The 20,217-nt window shown below is 39.6% G+C and overlaps 1 protein-coding gene across 2 annotated transcripts in view; it reads right to left on the bottom strand.

Moving 5' to 3' along the window:
- DENND3 (DENN domain containing 3) overlaps positions 1-18,945 on the bottom strand; it is a 66,123-nt gene extending 47,178 nt beyond the window's left edge. For both annotated transcript variants that reach the window (XM_063131173.1, XM_063131174.1), the window contains exon 1: positions 18,698-18,945. In XM_063131173.1, coding sequence (XP_062987243.1) covers positions 18,698-18,781 — 84 coding nt within the window. In that variant the 5' untranslated portion in view covers positions 18,782-18,945. The remainder of the gene's footprint in view (positions 1-18,697) is intronic.
- Between the last annotated feature and the right edge of the window lie 1,272 nt (positions 18,946-20,217).

The following is a 20,217-nucleotide window of genomic DNA, read 5'->3' as shown; positions in this document are numbered from 1 at the left end:
TTGCTAAAACATATCTGTCCAGGTGATACGCTCTTATGGAGATGCAGAGGGCAGTGGTGTCAGTATAGACATTCAGTTCTGTCCTTTTCAACCAATTCAGATCTTCAGTCTTGGAGTTTATTCTAAACTTGTTAATGTATCATCTATGGTTCATGAGCAGATGAGGACGAGCCAATTAAACAAACAAGAGAAACAGGGCTTTCCATCATTGTTCAGCTTTTCCTGTTCTCTGAGGCTTGCTCACACGCACGGATAACTAATCAGTTACAACGTTTAAAGTGAAAGTAATAGTTGTATATAAATACTAAAAAGTGAGGCATGCAAAAGGAATTAGAACAGAACAGCTTTCACATTGGAAAAAAGAAAAAGGACATGAACTTAAGCAAGGAAAACCAACAAAAATAGGTGCTTTGTTCAATGTCAGTCATCACCAATTAAAAACAATCCAAAACTAAGGATTTATTTATTTATTTATTTATTGCATTTTTATACCTCCCAATAGCCAAAGGATGACATAAAGGTATACATCCAAACAAAACGCAAAAGCAAACAAACAAAAACAAAATTGGATATAAACAGAAAGGACTTTAAACTTATTTGAAAAATGGGAAGAGCAAATATAAATACCTGTAATGGGTAAATAATTATGATATATAGGGTTCTAAGCAGGAATGGGGCTGGATTGTCCCATTTTCCTTAATCAGTGGATTGCCCCTTTGGCATCTACATCTCTTGTGGTTATAGATCTTGGGCTGCATCATATTCAGCAAAAACTTTTGTTCCCCGTCTATTGGATGCCACAACATCTCTTTAGTAAGGGTTTGGCTAATTAGACTAATTATTCGTGGTTCAAGAAACTTATGTTTTTTTTAGAATATGTTTTGTCGTGTCCAGTAGTTGCTTCTTTTTGAGGGGAGATTATGCAGATAATTTTTGTACTGGAACAGTCTTTTAAATTATCTACCTGTTTCTTGGAAATCAACGAATGGCCAGTATAAATGTTTTCTCAGTGGCTTTTTGACAGCTAAAAGACTGATATCAATATCACCTCCTATAATGAGGACTTTCCAATGCTTTCAATATTTGAACTGGTGGGATATAATCACCTTTGAATGGATACTTACATGGATATCTAGTCCATGTTTTTTGAAGCTTATGTATAATTTCTAGGAATATATATATATATATATATATATATATATATATATATTACACACACACTCACACTCACATATGCATTTCTTAGGTATTCATTGATCTGGATATATACAAATCTATGTATATTAAAAAGATTTATTTATTTGTTCCATTTTTATACCGCCCAACAGCCAAAGCCCTGAGGACGGCTTACAATTAAATAGAAAAAGAAAAAATGAGCAAATGTTATAAACAAAAGTTGAAAAAACAACAACTAAGTCAAAAGTCAATTGTAGTTTAATACTAAAAGGATTGGGACATTGAATGCAAGAAAATGCATTGAACATTTCAGATCTTGTTTTATGGTGCATTTGTCTCATTTTGTCTTAGCTGTTATGTATGGGAATAGCCTATGGCCCAAGCAAGAAATAATAAAAAAAATATTACTGCCTTTCCTTACATATAAGAAGAAAACACAAGAGCAACTTACATATCCCAAACATTTTTCACAAGACTCCACTTGACCAGGGCCTCATCTACACCTAGCAGGATACTGCACTATGGAAGTGGTATGAAAGCAGTATATAAAAGGCAGGAGCCGGGGGGCGGAGCTTGACAGCCTGAGCGATGGCGGGTTTCTTCTGAGGCTCTGAACGGCGCTTGCCGGAAAAGGCAATTATCTCTCTTTTAATGGGCATGAATCTTTGAGCAACTGACAGAAAATGATTATAAAACCAACAGGAGCCGGGAAAGTGGAGAGATTTGGAGAAGGGAGGTGAGATGAACTATGATTAATGCAATGTCTGTCTAAACGGCAACTCTATGAAAAGTGAAAGTAAACGCTGACTGACGCAGTTTAAAAAGAAGGAATTTATGTTTGCTGGACATTGATCTGTGATATAACCTCTCATCTTTATCTCACATGGGAACATTGGAATGCTGGCTTTCTAAGGTTAAAGTGGTTGACTGGATTTATTGGCGTGGCGAGAAGGGGGGTGAAGGGGTGAAAAAAGCTGCATTTGGCATTCGGTGAGGGAGATGTGGGATGTGAGAGACTTTGAGTGATTAAATCTGATCCCCTCTAGTGAATGCTGTTGTGAACTGGATTTTTCCCCCCTCCTCGTGAAGAAGGAGCTGTGAGTGCTATATAATAGAGAAGCCAGCATAAGTTGCTAAGGAAGAGAGTTGGACTCTAAGATTTATGCCCTACCCAGAAGGGACCCATGCCCAACGTTAAAAAAAAGATCAAAAGTTGGGAAAAGCTTAATAAACAAAAAAAGAAACCTTCAAATCATAATTTGGCTTACCTCTCCTTCCTGGGAAGTACAGCCCCTGGAGTTGAACAGGAAGAGGAAGATATAGACCCAGTCTCTTTGGATACAATACCAAATAAAGAAGGAAACATGGCAGAAGGGGGGAAAGAAAGTGGTAGTAACCCTCCCTCTTTAATGGAAATCAAGGCTATTATAGCAGAAAATAACATGATTATTTTTAAAAAAATGGATCAGCAAATGAGTGAATTCAGAAAACAAATGCGTACTATTATGGATAAAACGATGGAAAATTCGGATAAGATCAAAAAGATAGAGGCTAAAGTGGATCTGGACCAGAAGAAACAAGAGGCTTTCGAAAAATCAACTAATATACAATTTAAAGAATGGGAATTGCGTTTGATCGCCTTGGAAGATCAATCTCGTAGATCTTCGCTTCGAATAAAGCAGCTGAAGGAGACGCAAGGAGAAGATCTTAGAGAAATTATCGTGAACTGGTTCAAGGAGCTGACGCCTGACATTCCAATAGATGGATCGGATCTGGACCGAGTCCACCGTGTGGGGGGGAAAAACTACAAAGGGACTAGAGACATATTGGTGAAATTTGGCAACTATTACAAAAAAGAGCAAATTATGAAAGAATTGAGATCTAAGGTTCAGATACAGTGTAAAGGCAAACCAGTGCAAATTTACAATGATCTTTCTCAACGCACATTAAATTGGAGACGTAGTCTTAAACCAATAACGGAAACATTAATGAAGAATAAAATTCCTTATGCATGGGGTTACCCGGTTTTCTTAAGATTTACATATGGGAGGAGGGAATACAGAGTAACCTCATTGGATCAAGGTAAAGATTTGCTGAAGAGGCTGGGTCTGGATGGGGAAGCAGATGGGGCTGGAGTGGGTGGGGGAGGGAATGAGGCTGGGACATCTGGAGAGTAAGAGAATTGTTAATTATGTTGGAGATAATTGCAAATAAAAATGCTAATATAGAGACCTGCCGGCCAGGCACAGCACTGCCTCCCCCCTCCCCCTTTAAAGTAGATGGCTGGAGTATTAGACTCACGGGGATATGGGGGGGGGATTAGAGTGGGGGGGTGGGGAGGGGGGGAAGGTAGGGGAGGAGGGATCGGGGTAGGAGGGTGTGGGTTTTATGTATGGAGTTTGTGTTTTTATGTAAGCAAGTTTGAATTGCTGAGCACAAGGGATCGGAAGAGATTTCAAAAGGGTGATTATGGATAAAAAGATAAAGGTATCAACACTCAATGTTAAAGGTTTAGGGGCAGTCGTGAAAAGGAAGAGAATAGAACAAATGCTAAATAAAGAGGGATCAGATATTATAATGATCCAAGAGACACACCAAGGCTCCGAGAATTCGAATATGATAAAATTAAAGTGGTTAGCCTATTATGAAAAATCATTAGGGACATCAAAAAAAAATGGAGTGGCCACTTTGATTTCAAAAAAAAGTGGGTTTATATTAGAAGAGGTAAAAAAGGATGATAAGGGTAGATATCTTATGTTAAAAGGTAAAATTGAGGGAAAGGTTTATACTTTGATTAATGTTTATGCCCCAAATGAGAGGCATAGAGAATTTTTTATAAAGCTGTTCAAAGAAATAGAAGAATTTAAGGAGGGGTGTGCATTATTAGCTGGGGATTTTAATATGGTTATGGATAATAAAAGGGACAGGTCAAATCCCACTAATGCTGAAAAGAGGAACAATATGACTATATTGAATAAATTAGTAAAAGAAAATGATTATTTAGATTCGTGGCGCTTACTTTACGGGAATAGGCCTGGATTTTCATACTTTTCCCCAGTTCATCATACATACTCCAGGATAGATTATATATTTGTTTCAAAAGACTTTGCAACGAGGATTTGTAAAATGGAAATGGGGGTAATAAAAGTAACCGATCATGCCTTGTTAAGTTTAGAATTTACAGTTAAGAAAGATTATAAAGAGGCATATAGATGGAAGTTGAACACAAAGATATTGAAATACAATAAAATAGTAGATAAAATTCGGAAGGAACTGTCGGAGGCATGGGAAATTAATGAAAAAGGAGGAACAGCTGGGTCAGTCATTTGGGACACCATGAAGGCTGTAGCAAGAGGAATCTGTATTAGAGAAACATGTAGTTTAAAAAGACAACAACGTGCAGAACAGGAAAAGTTAGAGATAGAAATTAAAAACTTGGAGGAAAGATATTGGCGAAGTAAAGATAAATATAAATTAGTGGAAATACAAGCTAAGAAGAAACAATTAGAAAACTTAAATATAGAAGAGATTCAAAAGAATTTAATGTATATGAAAAGGGAATATTTTGAAAACAGTGACAAGAACTCGAGGTTGCTTGCCAAGCTCACACAAAAAGAAAAAGGGAGGAATGGGATAGAAACGTTGAAAGATAGTCGAGGGAATTATTGTCATGCAATGAAAGCTAAAATAAAAATTTTTCAGGAATTTTATCAGGAATTGTACAAGGGTAAAGAAATTCAACAAGAAAAGGTGGAGGAGTATATTGGAAGGTTTATAAAGAAGGAAATAAAATCAGAATATAAGGAGTTAATGGAGTCAGTAATAACTCAAAGAGAACTTGAAGAAGTTATTGATAAGTTAAAAGTGGGTAAATCACCAGGAGCAGATGGTTTGGGTCCAGAATATTATAAGGTCTTCAAAGATTGTTTAGTTCCAAAATTAATGGAACTTTATAATAGGATATTATCAGGAGAGAAGATACCTGAATCATGGGAACATTCAGTGATAATTCTGATCCCAAAACCAGATAAAGATTTGACTAATCCTGATTCTTATAGACCTATTTCTTTAATAAATCAGGATGCTAAAATTTTTACATCTATTATGGCCAAACGATTAAATAAATTTTTGGCAGAATATATAGGAGCAGATCAATGTGGGTTTGTGGTAGGAAGACATATGCATAATTTAGTGGGTAGAGTTTTAAATGTAATAAATGTAATAAAAAAAGCAAATATTAAGGCAGGTATTATGGCATTAGATATTTTTAAAGCTTTTGATTGTGTGAGCTGGCAGGCACTAAAGAGTATTATAGATAAATTGGGATTTGGAAATAAATTTAAAAATGTAATAGAACAGTTATATTCCCAAAATACGGCGGTAGTGGTGGTAAATGACGGACTTACTGAAAAGATACGACTAGCCAGAGGAACAAGACAAGGATGTCCGCTCTCGCCGGTCCTTTTTGTAATGGTTATGGAAGTTTTGGCGAAGGCACTAAGGGAGGATAAAGAATTAGAAGGAATTGGAGAGGTAAGGGAGATAAAGCTAAACATGTTTGCGGATGATACTTTATTGACCATTAAGAATCCATTAAGAAAATTAGAAAGAATTAAATATCAGTTGAGGGAATTTGAGGAAATTACAGGGTTAAAAATAAATTGGTCTAAATCAGAGATGATGTTGTTTAACTATACTAAGAAGGAAGAAAAGGATTGGGAATTTAAGGGGATGGAATTGAAAGTTAAGAATGAGATTAAATACTTGGGAATTAAAATTACAAAAAATCTAGAGAATTTAGAAAGGGAAAATTTAACGAGGTTAAAGAAGGAGGTATTAGAGAAATTGGAGAAATATAAGAGATTAAATTTATCTTGGTTTGGGAGAATAGCTTTGATAAAAATGAAGATACTAGCTAAAATTAATTTTGTATTTAGGATGCTACCTATAAAAATATCAGAAACCGAGATAAAAAGTTGGCAAAATATTATTAATAAATATTGTAATGGAGAAAAGAGAGCAAGAGTGAATAAAAATAATTGGTACCTAAGCCAAAAAAAGGGGGGAATGGGTCTCCCAAACATAAAATTATACTACGTAGCAAATAGATTAAGACATGTTGTAGAAGCAATTATGGGAGTAGGAGATTTATACTGGATGGAAGAAAAAATCATAAGTAAGGTAGAGATGAATCTGGAGAATGTTTTTTTTAAAGATGGAGGAAGAAAATGGGTTGGAAGTATAGATAATCCACTCCTGAGGACTCAATGGGAAATTTGGAGCAAATTTAAAGGGAAGCTGCTTCCGAGCAACTCTCCCTTAGCACCGATAATAATGTTAAAGAATTTCCCAGAGGATCTAAAGGGCAGATTATGTAAAATATTAAAAGAGAAAAATAAAATAAAATTAAAGGATTGGGTAAGAGATATTAAAACAAGAGAAGATATGGAAAATTTGTTAAAGGAGAAGAAGCTATCTTGGCTAGAATATGGTCAATTAGAACAATGGAATAAAAAGTGGATTAAAGATAATAGAATGTGCAGAAAGATGACGAGGTTTGAAGAATTAGTAGTAAGTAAGGAGAAAGGAAAAGGAGGTAGTATAGTTTCAAAAGGATTAATGAGTGAAATATATAAAATATTGTTAGAGAAGGAGTTTAGAGAGAATACAGAGAAAGTGATTTGGGAATCAGATTTGAAGATACAAATAGGGCGACAGAGCTGGGAGGGATTATGGAAACAAAGAGTGTTGAGAAGTTTATCAGTAAGAATAAAGGAGAATTATTTTAAAATTTTATGGAGGTGGTACCTAACCCCGGTTAGATTGAACAAGATAAGTGATCAACATTCAGCAAATTGTTGGAGAGGATGTGGGGAAAAAGGAACGTATTTACATATGTGGTGGCAATGCAAATATGTACAAAGATTATGGAAGATGGTGTTCTCAGAAATTGAAGAAATAGTGGGAATGAAAATAGAACAAACACCAAAAATAGCATTGCTGTCACTATTTGAAGATATAAAGTGTGGAAAAGGAACTATAGAGCTGATATCGAGTTTGTTGGTTGCAGCACGATTGATGATAGCTAGGAACTGGAAGATCCAAGGGGAATATTCTATTGAGGAGTGGTATAAAGTAGTATGGGATATAGCCATTAATGATAAACTGACATGTAATATTAAGTGGAGAAAAGGCGTAACTAAAATAAATGAGTTCGAAGGAATTTGGAAACAGTTCCTAGTGTTCGTGTTTACTAAGGGAAATGGGAAACCACCATCAGAAGAAACGATTAGATTTTGGACTCAAGAATGATCCCGAGGTGGGGGGTGCACTTTTATGTTAAGAATGAAAATGTTGTAGTGTGATAAGGCATATGTAATAGTTTTTGATATTTGTACTCAACAATTATTCAATATGTATGAAGCAGATATTTGATGTATTTCTTTTTCTTATTGTGTTTGTTTCAATTATATTTTGGAAATGTTCATTTATGTTTATATAGTGTTGAAAATGAATAAAAATTATTAAAAAAAAAAAAAAAAAAGGCAGGAGCCACACTTACAACTGCTGGGGCCCATTGACACATACCATATACCACTTTGATACCACTATATCCTGCTTGGTGTAGCTCCTGCCTTTTATATTATTATTATTATTATTATTATTTATTTATATAGCACCATCAGTGTACATGGTGCTGTACAGCGTAAAGCAGTAAATAGCAAGACCCTGCCGCATAGGCTTACAATCTAATAAAATCAAAGTAAAACAATAAGGAGGGGAAGAGAATGCAAACAGGTACAGGGTAGGGTAAGCAGGCACAGGGTAGGGTAAAACTAACAGTAGAAGTAACAGTAGAAGTCTGCACAACATCAAGTTATCCTACAGACGAGGCCCAGGTTATAAACAGGATGAGGTCTATTGATATGAGCAATCATGAAAGGTGTAGTACTATCACACTGATTAATGGATAAAAGAAATAAATCCATCTTGTCTATATTTGCATTTCTGGAAAACTCCTGTAATGAAATGTTGGTTTTGTCTTCCGTGTTTACGAATGGGCTTATTTCCAGCTTACAGATGTCAGAATTACCAGGACTAACATGCTTCCTAAAATGTTGATGCATTAACACTAAAGTGCCAGAAAGTTATTACCTTCTATGTCATGCAAACCACACTGCGACTACCAACATACAACAATTGAAGTGTTATTCCTACATGAAGAAGCCCTCATTTGAAGTTAGTTCATGCTGAAAATGTTTTAATGTTTGTGATATGTTTTTGTCTTTGTTAATCAACAGTAACTTTGCTGTTTATTAAATGTTTGCTAAACGTCCGTTGACATTCATTATATGACTGTTGGCTGGGATAAATCGTGTTAAAGCTTTTGTATATGCTCAGCACATTGGGTTCCCTATATTTTGTGCACTTAACTCCAGGAGTGTTGGTAGATCTTTCCCCTTTCTTTGCAGTCTCACAGTGAGGGTTCCTCTCTTTTTTTTGCTTTTGAAATGTTTTAGCAGCAGGCTACTCTGTTTATGCGTCAGAGGAAATTCTTCTTGTTGCTTAACTATTAACCCTATAGATGGCTAAGCATAATTCTGTCACTGCACAATAAAAGTCACAACACGCAGCCTCTCATATAAGAAAGCTGACAGAGAATAAGGAAGGCTACAAGAAATTTACTCCCAAGAAAGAAAATAGTTCTGAGTAATTATATCAGACAAATCTTCATATAGTCACATCCGTACACCAAACCTAAGACTTGCAGATATTACATAACAAATCCTCAGATTCTGATAATGGATTAAACTCACTTCATACCCAAGAATTCTAGAAACATCTGACAGAACAGTGCATAAATGCATGTTTCAATCACAAAAAAAAGGTTAATTTCTCGATGCTGTAAATGACAGTGCCTTAGAACAGTTGGTCAAACAGGACCTAGTATGAGATGTGAGTGTTGCTGAACCAAATGGAAACAGTGAGCACAGTGCTATCAAATTTAATATATATTTAACTGGAAAATTGCCAAGGAAATCCAACAGAGTCACATTTGACTTCAAAAGAGGAAACTTCTCTAAAATGAGAGAACTGGTAAAAAGGAAATCGAAAAAGGGGAGCCAAAAAGGTTAAATCCCTTCAAAATGCTTGGAGGTTACTCAAAACCACAATAAGAGAAGCTAAACTAGAATTTATACCACCAGTTAGAAAAGGTAGCATCAAGTGCAAGAGATCACCAGCATAGTCAACGAGGAGGGTCAAGAAAGCTGTTAGAGAAAAGAAGGCTTCCTTCACAAAACGGAAGTCTTGCCAGATAAGGAGAAGAAAAAGGAGAACAAACTTGAAGAAAGCCAATGAACACAAACAGTAAGAGATGCAAAAAAGTGTTTTGTGGAACATATTGTTATCAACATCAAGGCCAAAAATAAAGATTTTTTTTAAATATAGCAGAAGCACGAAATCAGCTAGGGAGGCAGCTGGAGCACTGGATGACAATGGAGTTAAAGGAGTACTAAAAGGGGATAAGGAGACTGTGGAGCAGCTGAATGAATTCTTTGCATTGGTCTTCACTACAAAAGATATAGGGCAGATATCTGTAGCTGAACTGATATTTTCAGGAAGAGAGTCTGAGGAACTGACACAAACAGTAGTGACAAAATATGAAGTTTTCAACCTTATTGACAAATTGAAAGTTAATAATCATGGGCCCTGATGGTGTCCATCCTAGAGTTCTCAAAGAACTCAAACTTGAAATTGCTGATCTTTCAACAAAAATATGTAACATGTCCCTAAGATCACCCTCTGTATCAGAGGACTGAAAGATGGCAACTTTAACAGCAATTTTAAAAAGGGATCCAGGGGAGACATGGGAAATTACAGTCCAGTTAACTTAACATCTGTTCCTGGTATATTGGTAAAAAGCATTTACCAAGTTGTAAAGTCCTTTTACAACTTCATTGGCTGCCAGTCCAGGTCCGGGCCCGATTCAAAGTGCTGGTATTGACATTTAAAGCCCTAAACGGTTTGGGGCCAGGTTATTTGAAGGAACGCCTCCTCCCATATGTACCTACCCGGACCTTAAGATCATCTACAGGGGCCCTTCTCCGTGAGCCCCTGCCAAAGGAAGTGAGGCAGGTGGCTACTAGGAGGAGGGCTTTCTCCGCTGTGGCACCCCGGTTGTGGAATGAGCTCCCCAGAGAGGTCCGCCTGGCGCCTACACTGTACTCCTTTCGTCGCCAGCTGAAGACCTTTTTATTCACTCAGTATTTTAACACTTAATTTTAACTTAAATTTAAATTATACTGTTTTAACTCTGTATTTTAACCTTATATCAATTTTGCTGCGTGGTTTTATCCTGGTTGTGCTTTTTATATTGTATTTTGTATTTGTATTTTTAACTTGTTGGTTGTTTTATGATGATTTTAATTTTTGTGAACCGCCCAGAGAGCTTCGGCTATTGGGCGGTATAAAAATGTAATAAATAAATAAATAAATAAATAAATAAAGCATTATCAAAGATAAAATTACTAAGTATATAGAAGGAGAAGCCCTGCTGGAAAAGAATCAACATGGTTTCTCACTAACCTTTTAGTTCTTTGGGAGTGTCAATAAACATGTGGACAGCAGTGATCTGATAGACCAAGGCCTTAGCTAGACCTAAGGTTTATCCCGGGATTGTCCCGGGGTAATCCCTGTTCATGTAAATGACACACAGGATATCTCGGGAGCAGGCAAGGCCGACCCCGGGATAAACCTTAGGTCTAGCTAAGGCCATAGTTTACTTGGACTTCCAAAAGGCTTTTGACAAAGTCCCTCGCCAAACACTCCTAAGCAAACTTACCAATCATGGAATAAGAGGACAGTGCCTCTTATGGATCAGTAACTAGTTAAAGAACAGAAAGCAGAGAATAGAAATAAATGGTAAATTCTCCCAATAGAGGATACAAACAGCGAAGGCTCATAGGCATCTGTATGGGAACTGATGCTTTTCAATTTATTCATAAGTGATCTGGAATTCAGAGTGAGCAGTGAAGTGGCCAAATTTACTGATGACACCATATTATTTAGGGTGATTAAAACAAGGGATTGTGAGGAGCTCCAAAAGGATCTCTCCAAACTGGGAGAATGGGCAGCAAAATGGCAAATGTGTTTTAATGAAAGCAAGTGTAAAGTGATGCATTCAGGGGGAAGAGGGAATCCCAACTTCAAGTACAAGCTGATGAGATCTGAGCTGACGGTGACTGAACAAGGAAGAGATCTTCGGATTGTGGTGAACACCTCGATGAAAACGTCAATCCAGTGTGCAGCTATAGCTGTTCTTTATATTCTGAACCGAAAACTAAATTTTTGGAATCTATTCTGTATCAACTACACTTCAATACCACTTCAGAAAAGATTTTCTATCTCCTGTCTGACATTGACTCTAGAGTAACGCACAAAGTATCTCTTTTTGCCCTGGCAGCAATGAAAATTCGGGCAAGATTTATTACTGAGATTGCAGTTGACTGTGTTGGAGATTATTATTATTTATTATTATTTATTTATATAGCACCATCAGTGTACATGGTGCTGTACAGAGTAAAACAGTAAATAGCAAGACCCTGCCGCATAGGCTTACAATTAACTACAAATTCTATACTCAAATTATTATTATTATTATTTATTTATATAGCACCAGCAATGTACATGGTGCTGTACAGATTACACAGTAAATAGCAAGACCCTGCTGCATAGGCTTACAATCTAATAAAGTTGTAGTAAACAATAAGGAGGGAAAGAGAATGCAAACAGGCACAGGGAAGTGTAAACAGGCACCGGGTGGGGTGAAGCTGCCAGTATAGGGTCAGAACAAACTCAATATTTAAAAGCTATAGGGAAAAGAAAAGTTTTTAGCTGAGTTTTAAAAGCTGTGATTGAGTTTGTAGTTCTCAAGTGTTCTGGAAGAGCGTTCCAGGCGTAAGGGGCAGCGGAAGAAAAAGGACGAAGCCGAATAAGGGAAGTAGAGGCCCTTGGGCAGGCGAGAAGCATGGCATCAGAGGAGCGGAGAGCACGAGCAGGGCAATAGTGTGAGATGAGAGAGGAGAGATAGGCAGGAGCTAGACCGTGAAAAGCTTTGAAGGTCAACAGGAGAAGTTTATATTGGATTCTGGAGTGAATTGGAAGCCAATGAAGAGATTTCAGAAGTGGAGTGACCTGGTCAGAGCGGCGGGCCAAGAAGATGATCTTGGCGGCAGAGTGGTGGACAGAGACCAGCGGACTGATGTGAGACGAAGGAAGGCCAGAGAGAAGAAGGTTGCCGTAGTCCAACCGAGAGATAACCAGTGCGTGAACAAGAGATTTTAATCTTTTATTATGTATGATCTGTTTGTGATTATATGTAGTATTTTCATATTGTTGTTTCTTCATAGTGTATCTATTTTGTATGCGAATGGCCTATGGCCTACGCATTAATAAATTACTACTACTAGCAATAGAAAAAGGCAAATTCCATGTTAGGCATAATTAGGAAAGGAATTGAAATAAAATTGCCAAGATCATACTCCCCTTATGCAAACATATGGTGTCACCACACTTAGAATATTGTGTACAATTCTGCTCACCACGCCTAAAAATGTGCAGAAAACGGCAACTAAAATAATCAAGGGCCTGGAGTAACTCCCCAATATGGAAAAGTTACAACATCTTGGATTGTTTAGCTTAGAGAGGCGAATAAGGAAAGACATGATAGAGGTGCACAAAATTATGCAAGGTGTATAGAAAGTGGAAAGGGAGACACTTTTCTCCCTCTGTCGTAACATTACATCTCACATCATCCCATGAAACTGGTTGGTGGAAGCTTCAGGACAGATAAAAGGAGAGACTGAAAGAACTGGGCATGTTTAGCCTGGAGAAGAGAAGATTGAGGGGAGACAGGATAGCACTCTTCAAATACTTGAAAGGTTGTCACACAGAGGAGGGCCAGGATCTCTTCTCGATCCTCCCAGAGTGCAGGACACGGAATAATGGGCTCAAGTTACAGGAAGCCAGATTCCGGCTGGACATCAGGAAAAACGTCCTGACTGTTAGAGCAGTATGACAATGGAATCAGTTACCTAGGGAGGTTGTGGCCTCTCCCACACTAGAGGCATTCAAGAGGCAGCTGGACAAGCATCTGTCAGGGATGCTTTAAGGTGGATTCTTGCATTGAGCAGGGGGTTGGACTCGATGGCCTTGTAGGCCCCTTCCAACTCTGCTTTTCTATGATTCTATGAAGTACTTCTTCACACAGCGCATAGTTAAACTATGAAATTCACTTCCACAAGATGTAGTGATGGCCACCAATTTGGATGGCTTTAAAAAGAGATTGGACAAATTCCTGGAGAAAGGTATCAATGTTTACTAGTCCTAATCACTTTATGCTATTTCCAGTATCATAAACAGTATGCCCATGTTGTACGCCAGTTGCTGGGGAACTTGGGCAGAAGGGTCAAATTGCACTCATGTCCTACTTGTGGGTTTCTCACGGGGAGCTGGTTGGCCACTGTGTGAACAGAATGCTGGAGTAGACTGACCCTTACTTTGAGCCAGCAGGGCTGTTCTTATGTTCATTGCATCTTATTGCCTTTCATCACAACACCTTTAAAGACACAGAAGAAGGAATAAGAACCAATTCTGAGGCTTAAACATATTTACTAAGCAAATCACCTAAAAGTAAGAAGCACATCAGAAAAGACAACTTAAGTAGTTCTAACACTATACAGGGCAGAATCCAACACTGCCCTTGTGCATGGGGCCAGAGCTGCCACTTCCGGTACTCGGGGAGGTTTAGCACTTCCACAGTGGTGAATTAGTGCTTCTGGAAGGAGGCAGGTCAACAGAGCTCTCTTATAAGAGCTCTGCCCATTGGCTCCCTTCCAGATATAAGTGTTTCTGCTTGTTTGCGGACTTGCCTATGGAAGCGCTAAATTGCCATTCTGCAAGCGGTAGGGTGGCCACGGGCAGACCAGAATCAGCAGCTAATTGCATTAACGGATGGGCAACATTGAATTATGCCCACGCTTTCTGAATTCTTATGACACAGCAGTAAAATCAGAGTACCGAGCCTAAATTATTTCATAGAATCATAGAACAGTAGAGTTGAAAGGGGCCCATAAGGCCATCGAGTCCAACCCCCTGCTCAATGCAGGAATCCACCCTAACGCATACCTGACAGTTGGATGTCCAGCTGCCTCTTGAATGCCTCTAGTGTGGGAGAGCCCACAACCTCCCTAGGTAACTGATTCCATTGTCATACTGCTCCAACAGTCAGGAAGTTTTTCCTGATGTCCAGCTGGAATCTGGCTTCCTGTAATTTGAGCCCGTTATTCCATGTCTTGCACTCTGGGATGATCGAGAAGAGATCCTGGCCCTCCTCTGTGTGACAGCCTTTTAAGTATTTGAAGAGTGCTATCATGTATCATAAATTTCCTTCATTTATGGCACTACTTACTTCTTCCAGAATCAGTCTGCTCATAGATTGATTACATGAGGGCACCAAAGGACCATCTAGTCAATAAATTGTCCCACGTCCATCTGCATTTTACACAAGGGTGCCCACACCCATGACTGCACCTCTAAGAAGTTCTCACATCACACTGCAGCTTGTTTGGCTTTTTTGATCTTAGTAAGAAAGCACTTCTTCACACAATTAATTACAGAATTTACTGCCATGAGATGTGGTTCTGTCTATTGGCTTAGACAGCTATAAAAGGGCATTAAATAAATTCCTGGAGAATAACTCAATCAGTGGCTATTAATCATAACAGCGAACAGAACATCCACGTTCAGAGGCAATGTGCCACTGAATACCAGTTCCTGGAGAACAGTGATCAGGGAGAGCAGTTGCCTGCTTTTGGGCTTCTCAGAAGCATCTGCTGGGCCACTGTGTAAACAGAATGCTGGCATTTCAAGTTGATCCTCTTCTTGTGTTCTTTCCGGAGAAGAAGCAACTCATTGTTTTCAGGAAGGTTTGTCTTCTTTTACGAAAAATAAATATGCTTAATAAAATATCTCTCTGAGCTTTGAAAAAGACAGATTTGGAAAAATAAGTCGTTTGGTCGAATGTCCCAAAAAGATGTCTTACAGTTCTTTGTTATAAACTGCTACAAAATAAATAGAAATACAAATTAACTGGGGGGGGGGGGGTTGGAGGAAGAACCTTGTTGACTATACTGAAAACAGGCCCTTGAAACTTTGAATTACTACAGATTCCAAAGCAGTTTCCCAGAAAAGTGCAACACCCTTAAATTCATCTTGCTTCATGATGTTTTTCTTTTTCAGTTGTATGGAAAGCATGACTCGTAATGAGTGTGTTGATTTTTAAAAATGATTTTATAGCACTATGCCATGAAGGTTAACACCACAAAAGTAAAGGTCATCTTCAACAATGGTGCTTTAATGGTTTCTTTAATCATTTAGGCCCCTAACGCCATGTAACTCAGCCTGAACATACATACACTTTGTGCCTAAACATTTCAATATTTCCTATCGACAATATTTTGATGGTCTGTAGGACATAAGGAGGACATGAAACGTAAGTACACAGGGCTGAATATCATATGCTTCAAGAAACATCTTACAAAACTAAGGAAAGCATGAAGAGGCTGGACAAAAATAATCAGCAGTTATTAATACTAATCAATTTAGGAGCAGACTATTTATCCATCTGGCTGAGTATTGTTGTATCTGACTGCCCTATCAATTGCTCTTAAGCAGAGCAGAGTTCCTTCCCATTTCCTGACCAGTTGAACTGGAGATGCCACGGAATGGATCCAAATTCTTCTACATGACAAGCACATCCTCTACCACTGATCACACCCACATAATAAGATGAAATACGCCACAAATAGTAACTGAAATGTAAATATTTGCCCAAGAACATCTGAGAGAGTGAGACTAGCAGCTCAATTCAAAACAAGCATGCTGGAATGTACATCTCACTGTAATCAATGAGGAAGCCATGCCTGAAGACTTTTAGAATGTGCTCTTAAAATACAAGGATTAGGCCTAATCCCAATATAATTCAGCCTACTCTAAAACTACACTTCAAAGTTTGCATAACTGGATCCATTAAGGATACAACATAATGCAAGCATTTTATAGAATTATATGGGTACTAAGACACAAATGTTATTCTTTTTTCTTCTTCTGTTCAGTAAATGAAAAACCCCTCTTTTCCATACAAAATTGTCAGGAACAAGTAAAACAAAATGAATACCATCAAAGGAACAGTGAGTAGTACTACTAATATAAACAGCAGCCAATGAACTAAATAAAATATGCAAAGCACATTAAGCTGCATCCACTTCATTCTACCGAGGTTGAATTGTGGGAAAATGTGTTTTTGCCCACTTCTGTTACAACAGCTGTTTTTATAAGGATACTGATGTTTTTGTGCTTTCTATGGTTTTAAACTTCGTATATTTGTTTTTAATGTTTACTGTTTTTAACTTTTGTAAACTGCCCAGAGAGCTTCAGCTATGGGGCAGTATATAAATGCAATAAATAAATAAATATGTCAGTATACAAACTGACACAGTGCTTTATTCAGCTAGTTTCTGTTGGTGCAGGAGTTAAAAGTTGCATAGAAATTCAACTTTAAATATAGTCTTACACTCACAGAACTTGGTTTTAACCAATCGTGAGAGAGAAATTCATGCCTGTTTGTAGTTGTTAGCCTGTAGGGCAGGAATGTTAAATTTAAGGCCCAAGAGGGGTTCTCAGTGTGCCCCAATCACTTCATGCTAATTATTAAACCACCTTCAGGAGACAGAAGGGCATTGCTGATGTATTTAGGTAGCTGTTTTGGCATTCAAGAAAACATCTGGTGTGCAAGCAGTGGCACACAGAAAATGGGCTCAACAGCTGTCTAAATGTCATCTTTGCCCCGCTGTGGCTACGAATCAGCGATGCGTCGGTTATATGACGCAGTCATCAATTCGCTGCTACCATGGGCAGAGAGGCCAAGACGCGCAGAAGAAAAGTTGGGGACTTACCCCAACTTTTTCTGCTAGAGCAAGGTCAGCATGACTCTTCCGCCATCTGTCCTCGGTCCAGTGCAGCGCCAGGGGCATTGCCAGACAAAAGGCTACCTCTCATAGATCTCCGGAAGCCAGGCAAGGGGGAGAGGGCAGGCCCAGCTAGCTGAATGGTCACCGGAAATCTCTCACTGCCTCCTGCCATCGGAATAACTCAACACCACCCTGCAGCAGCAAAAGCACACGTTGTTGTTGTTTTAAAAAGTGGGAGCAACCCAGCGCCTTCAAGTCAGTCACTCAGCTTGTGGGGAACTGGGAACTGCACAGGACTGCTAACAGTCAATGCCGGGGTGGTGCAGGTGAAGATGGTTTGGCAGGCAAGTTGTGAAATGTTGACCCACAGGTGTCGGATGGTGACAGATGTTTTTAAAAGCAAATCAATAATCCTACTACTTGCCCCTCCCATCAAAAACAACCATTTTTTGGGTGGAAAGTTAAGGGTATAACCATCCCCTGGCCATCTGACTGATAAGACTTCTTTAGGATCTGCAAAACAATTGTCCCATTGTCAACTTTTTTAAAGGGCTGAACAGCCGTTACCATTCCTCCTACCTACACACAAACCACCTCTGCAAAGAAGCTGTAGGTTAATAAAGGAAATGTAGAACACCCCCTGAGCAGTTCAACAGAAAGATAGTTATTCAATAAATGATCCACTCTACTTGAGCTGCCCAAATGCAAAAACATTAAAGCATGAACAACAAACAACATACTAAGCAAGAGGAAAATAAGATTTACAGAGGCTTGCTGGTGCAAGTACTGCAATTCATTACAACATACCGACAAAATGTCACAAGTTGGTAAAATGCCAACTTTCAGCAGAATGGCACCTCACCATTTCACAACTTCTTAATCTAGAAAGATGCCCCGTCCCGTCTGCGAAGAACAACTCACTCACCTTTAGAAAGGCAATAAACCTTTAAAATACTTATCTTTCTAACATTCAAGTTTATGGCTGAACTCTTTAAAGCCAAAGGAGGTTGTTAACAAATTAGTAAAACAGGTAAAGATAATTGTAAGATCCTGTAATTCGTTATGCATTTACAAGGGAATCTGCAGAAAATAATCTGGTTTTCCTTTTCAGCCTCAGGGTGACTCATCCGTTTCTCAATACATGAAGAACGTGTTAACAGCTTTCTGCAGAGAAATGTGACTGTACTGGTTTAAACACATCTAAGGGTGATTGGAAGATGGGGGGAAGTTGTTCTGGGGGGGGACTACACTACTGCTTTTAAAGCGCTTTAAAGCAGTTTGAAAACGTTTTGAAAACTGTATATGCAGTGTGTCCTGGGCCCCAACAGTTGTCAAAACTGTTGTAAAGTGCTTTAAAGCGCTTTAAAGCAGTAGTATAGATCCCCCCCCCGGTCTTTCTCTCGGACAGCTTCCCCGCCCCCGGCCCCCGGCCCCCATCAGCTGCAGTCACCAACTGCTCTGGCCCTACAAGCACACAACAATTTGTTTACCTGGTAGACTTCTTTTGCCTTTTCTCTGGGGATCCCAACCAACAGGCAGATTTCCAGTACGGCAGAAGGCAGCACGTCTTCCATAGCAAGGAAACGGAGCCAACAGGAACCGAAGGCACAAGCGAGGACTCCACCGCTCCGCCTGCCTGCCAGCTCATGGCAGCCTAACCCGGGAAGCAGAATTCAGATCCATCTCCCTTAAAAATGGAAGAAGACAAGGAAGAGATGAAGACAGCTGCCTTGGTCTCACCTAGAAGGAAAGAAACAATGAGGTCAGATCTAACCCCAGGGGAGGAGCCTCTGAAAATGAAACTCTCGGTCCCCCCCCAGGAGGGGAGGAAAGGGATTTGGTGTTGGGGATGGGAGGGCAGGTATTAGATGGGGGCAGGACTAGACCAAGAGAACCGTTCAGATGTAGAAGAAATGAATCTCACCCCCACAACGCTTCCGTTTCCAAGCACTCCTGACAACCGAACTAGGAAGGGGAAACTTTGCCCTTGGGTTTGCATTGCTCCAAAATTAAGGAACCATAGGGGCTGTGGGGGATCCTTTCAGTCTGTCCTCACCCCAATATGAGGGAGGATGGAAGGGGGGTACTCCATCAGCTCTTGTCTGGTTTGCACTCTGTATTTTATGCGTTTGTGTTTTGTCTCAGATCTCCCATTCTTGAAAAAAGTTAAGGGTTTGCTTGTTGCCTCCAGGAAACAAGAGGTAATGGAGGCTCACCTGACACCCCCCAAAAAAATGAGGGGCTTGTTGCCTCCAGGAAACAAGAGGTAATGGGGGATCACCTGACACCCCCCCAAAAAATGAGGGGCTTGTTGCCACCAGGAAACAAGAGGTAATGGAGGCTCACCTGACACACACACCCCAAAAATGAGGGGCTTGTTGCCTCCAGGAAACAAGAGGTAATGGAGGCTCACCTGACACACACACCCCAAAAATGAGGGGCTTGTTGCCTCCAGGAAACAAGAGGTAATGGAAGATCACCTGACACACACACCCCAAAAAAATGAGGGGCTTGTTGCCACCAGGAAACAAGAGGTAATGGAGGCTCACCTGACACACACACCCCAAAATGAGGGGGGTTTCCCCTCAGGTCTGTTTTACTCTATGCAACCCCCCTTTCCAATTAAGGGTTTGGCAAGGGGGTAGTGGGCCCCCCAAAACTCTCCTCATCAACACCCATAAGGGTGGGAGGGGGGCTACTCTGTGTGTAGTGGGCCTGCTGACACCCACCCACCCCTTTTCCAGAGGGGTTTCTGCACGAGCCCCCAAAAGAAATGAAGACAAGACAGGGACCCCCAAGAGGTCTGAAGGGGGAAGGAGACGCACCCCACAGTTTGTCTCCCCACCCTAAAGACTAGCTAACGCAAGGGGGAACAGCTGCCCCCCTCCTCGAAGCCCCCCTTCTCCCCTGAGGGCCACTGCCCCCAAAGAAGGTGGGGCGAAGAAAAAGACCCCCACCCACCCCAGTGAGTTTGAGGGGGAGCTTTGACTTCTCCTTCCAAAGGGGGGAT

The sequence above is a fragment of the Elgaria multicarinata genome, chromosome 7 (genome assembly GCF_023053635.1).
Source record: "Elgaria multicarinata webbii isolate HBS135686 ecotype San Diego chromosome 7, rElgMul1.1.pri, whole genome shotgun sequence".
NCBI classification, from domain to species: domain Eukaryota; kingdom Metazoa; phylum Chordata; class Lepidosauria; order Squamata; family Anguidae; genus Elgaria; species Elgaria multicarinata.
Note: the sequence above shows the minus strand (reverse complement) of the source record. Positions and strands in the feature narration are given on the sequence as shown.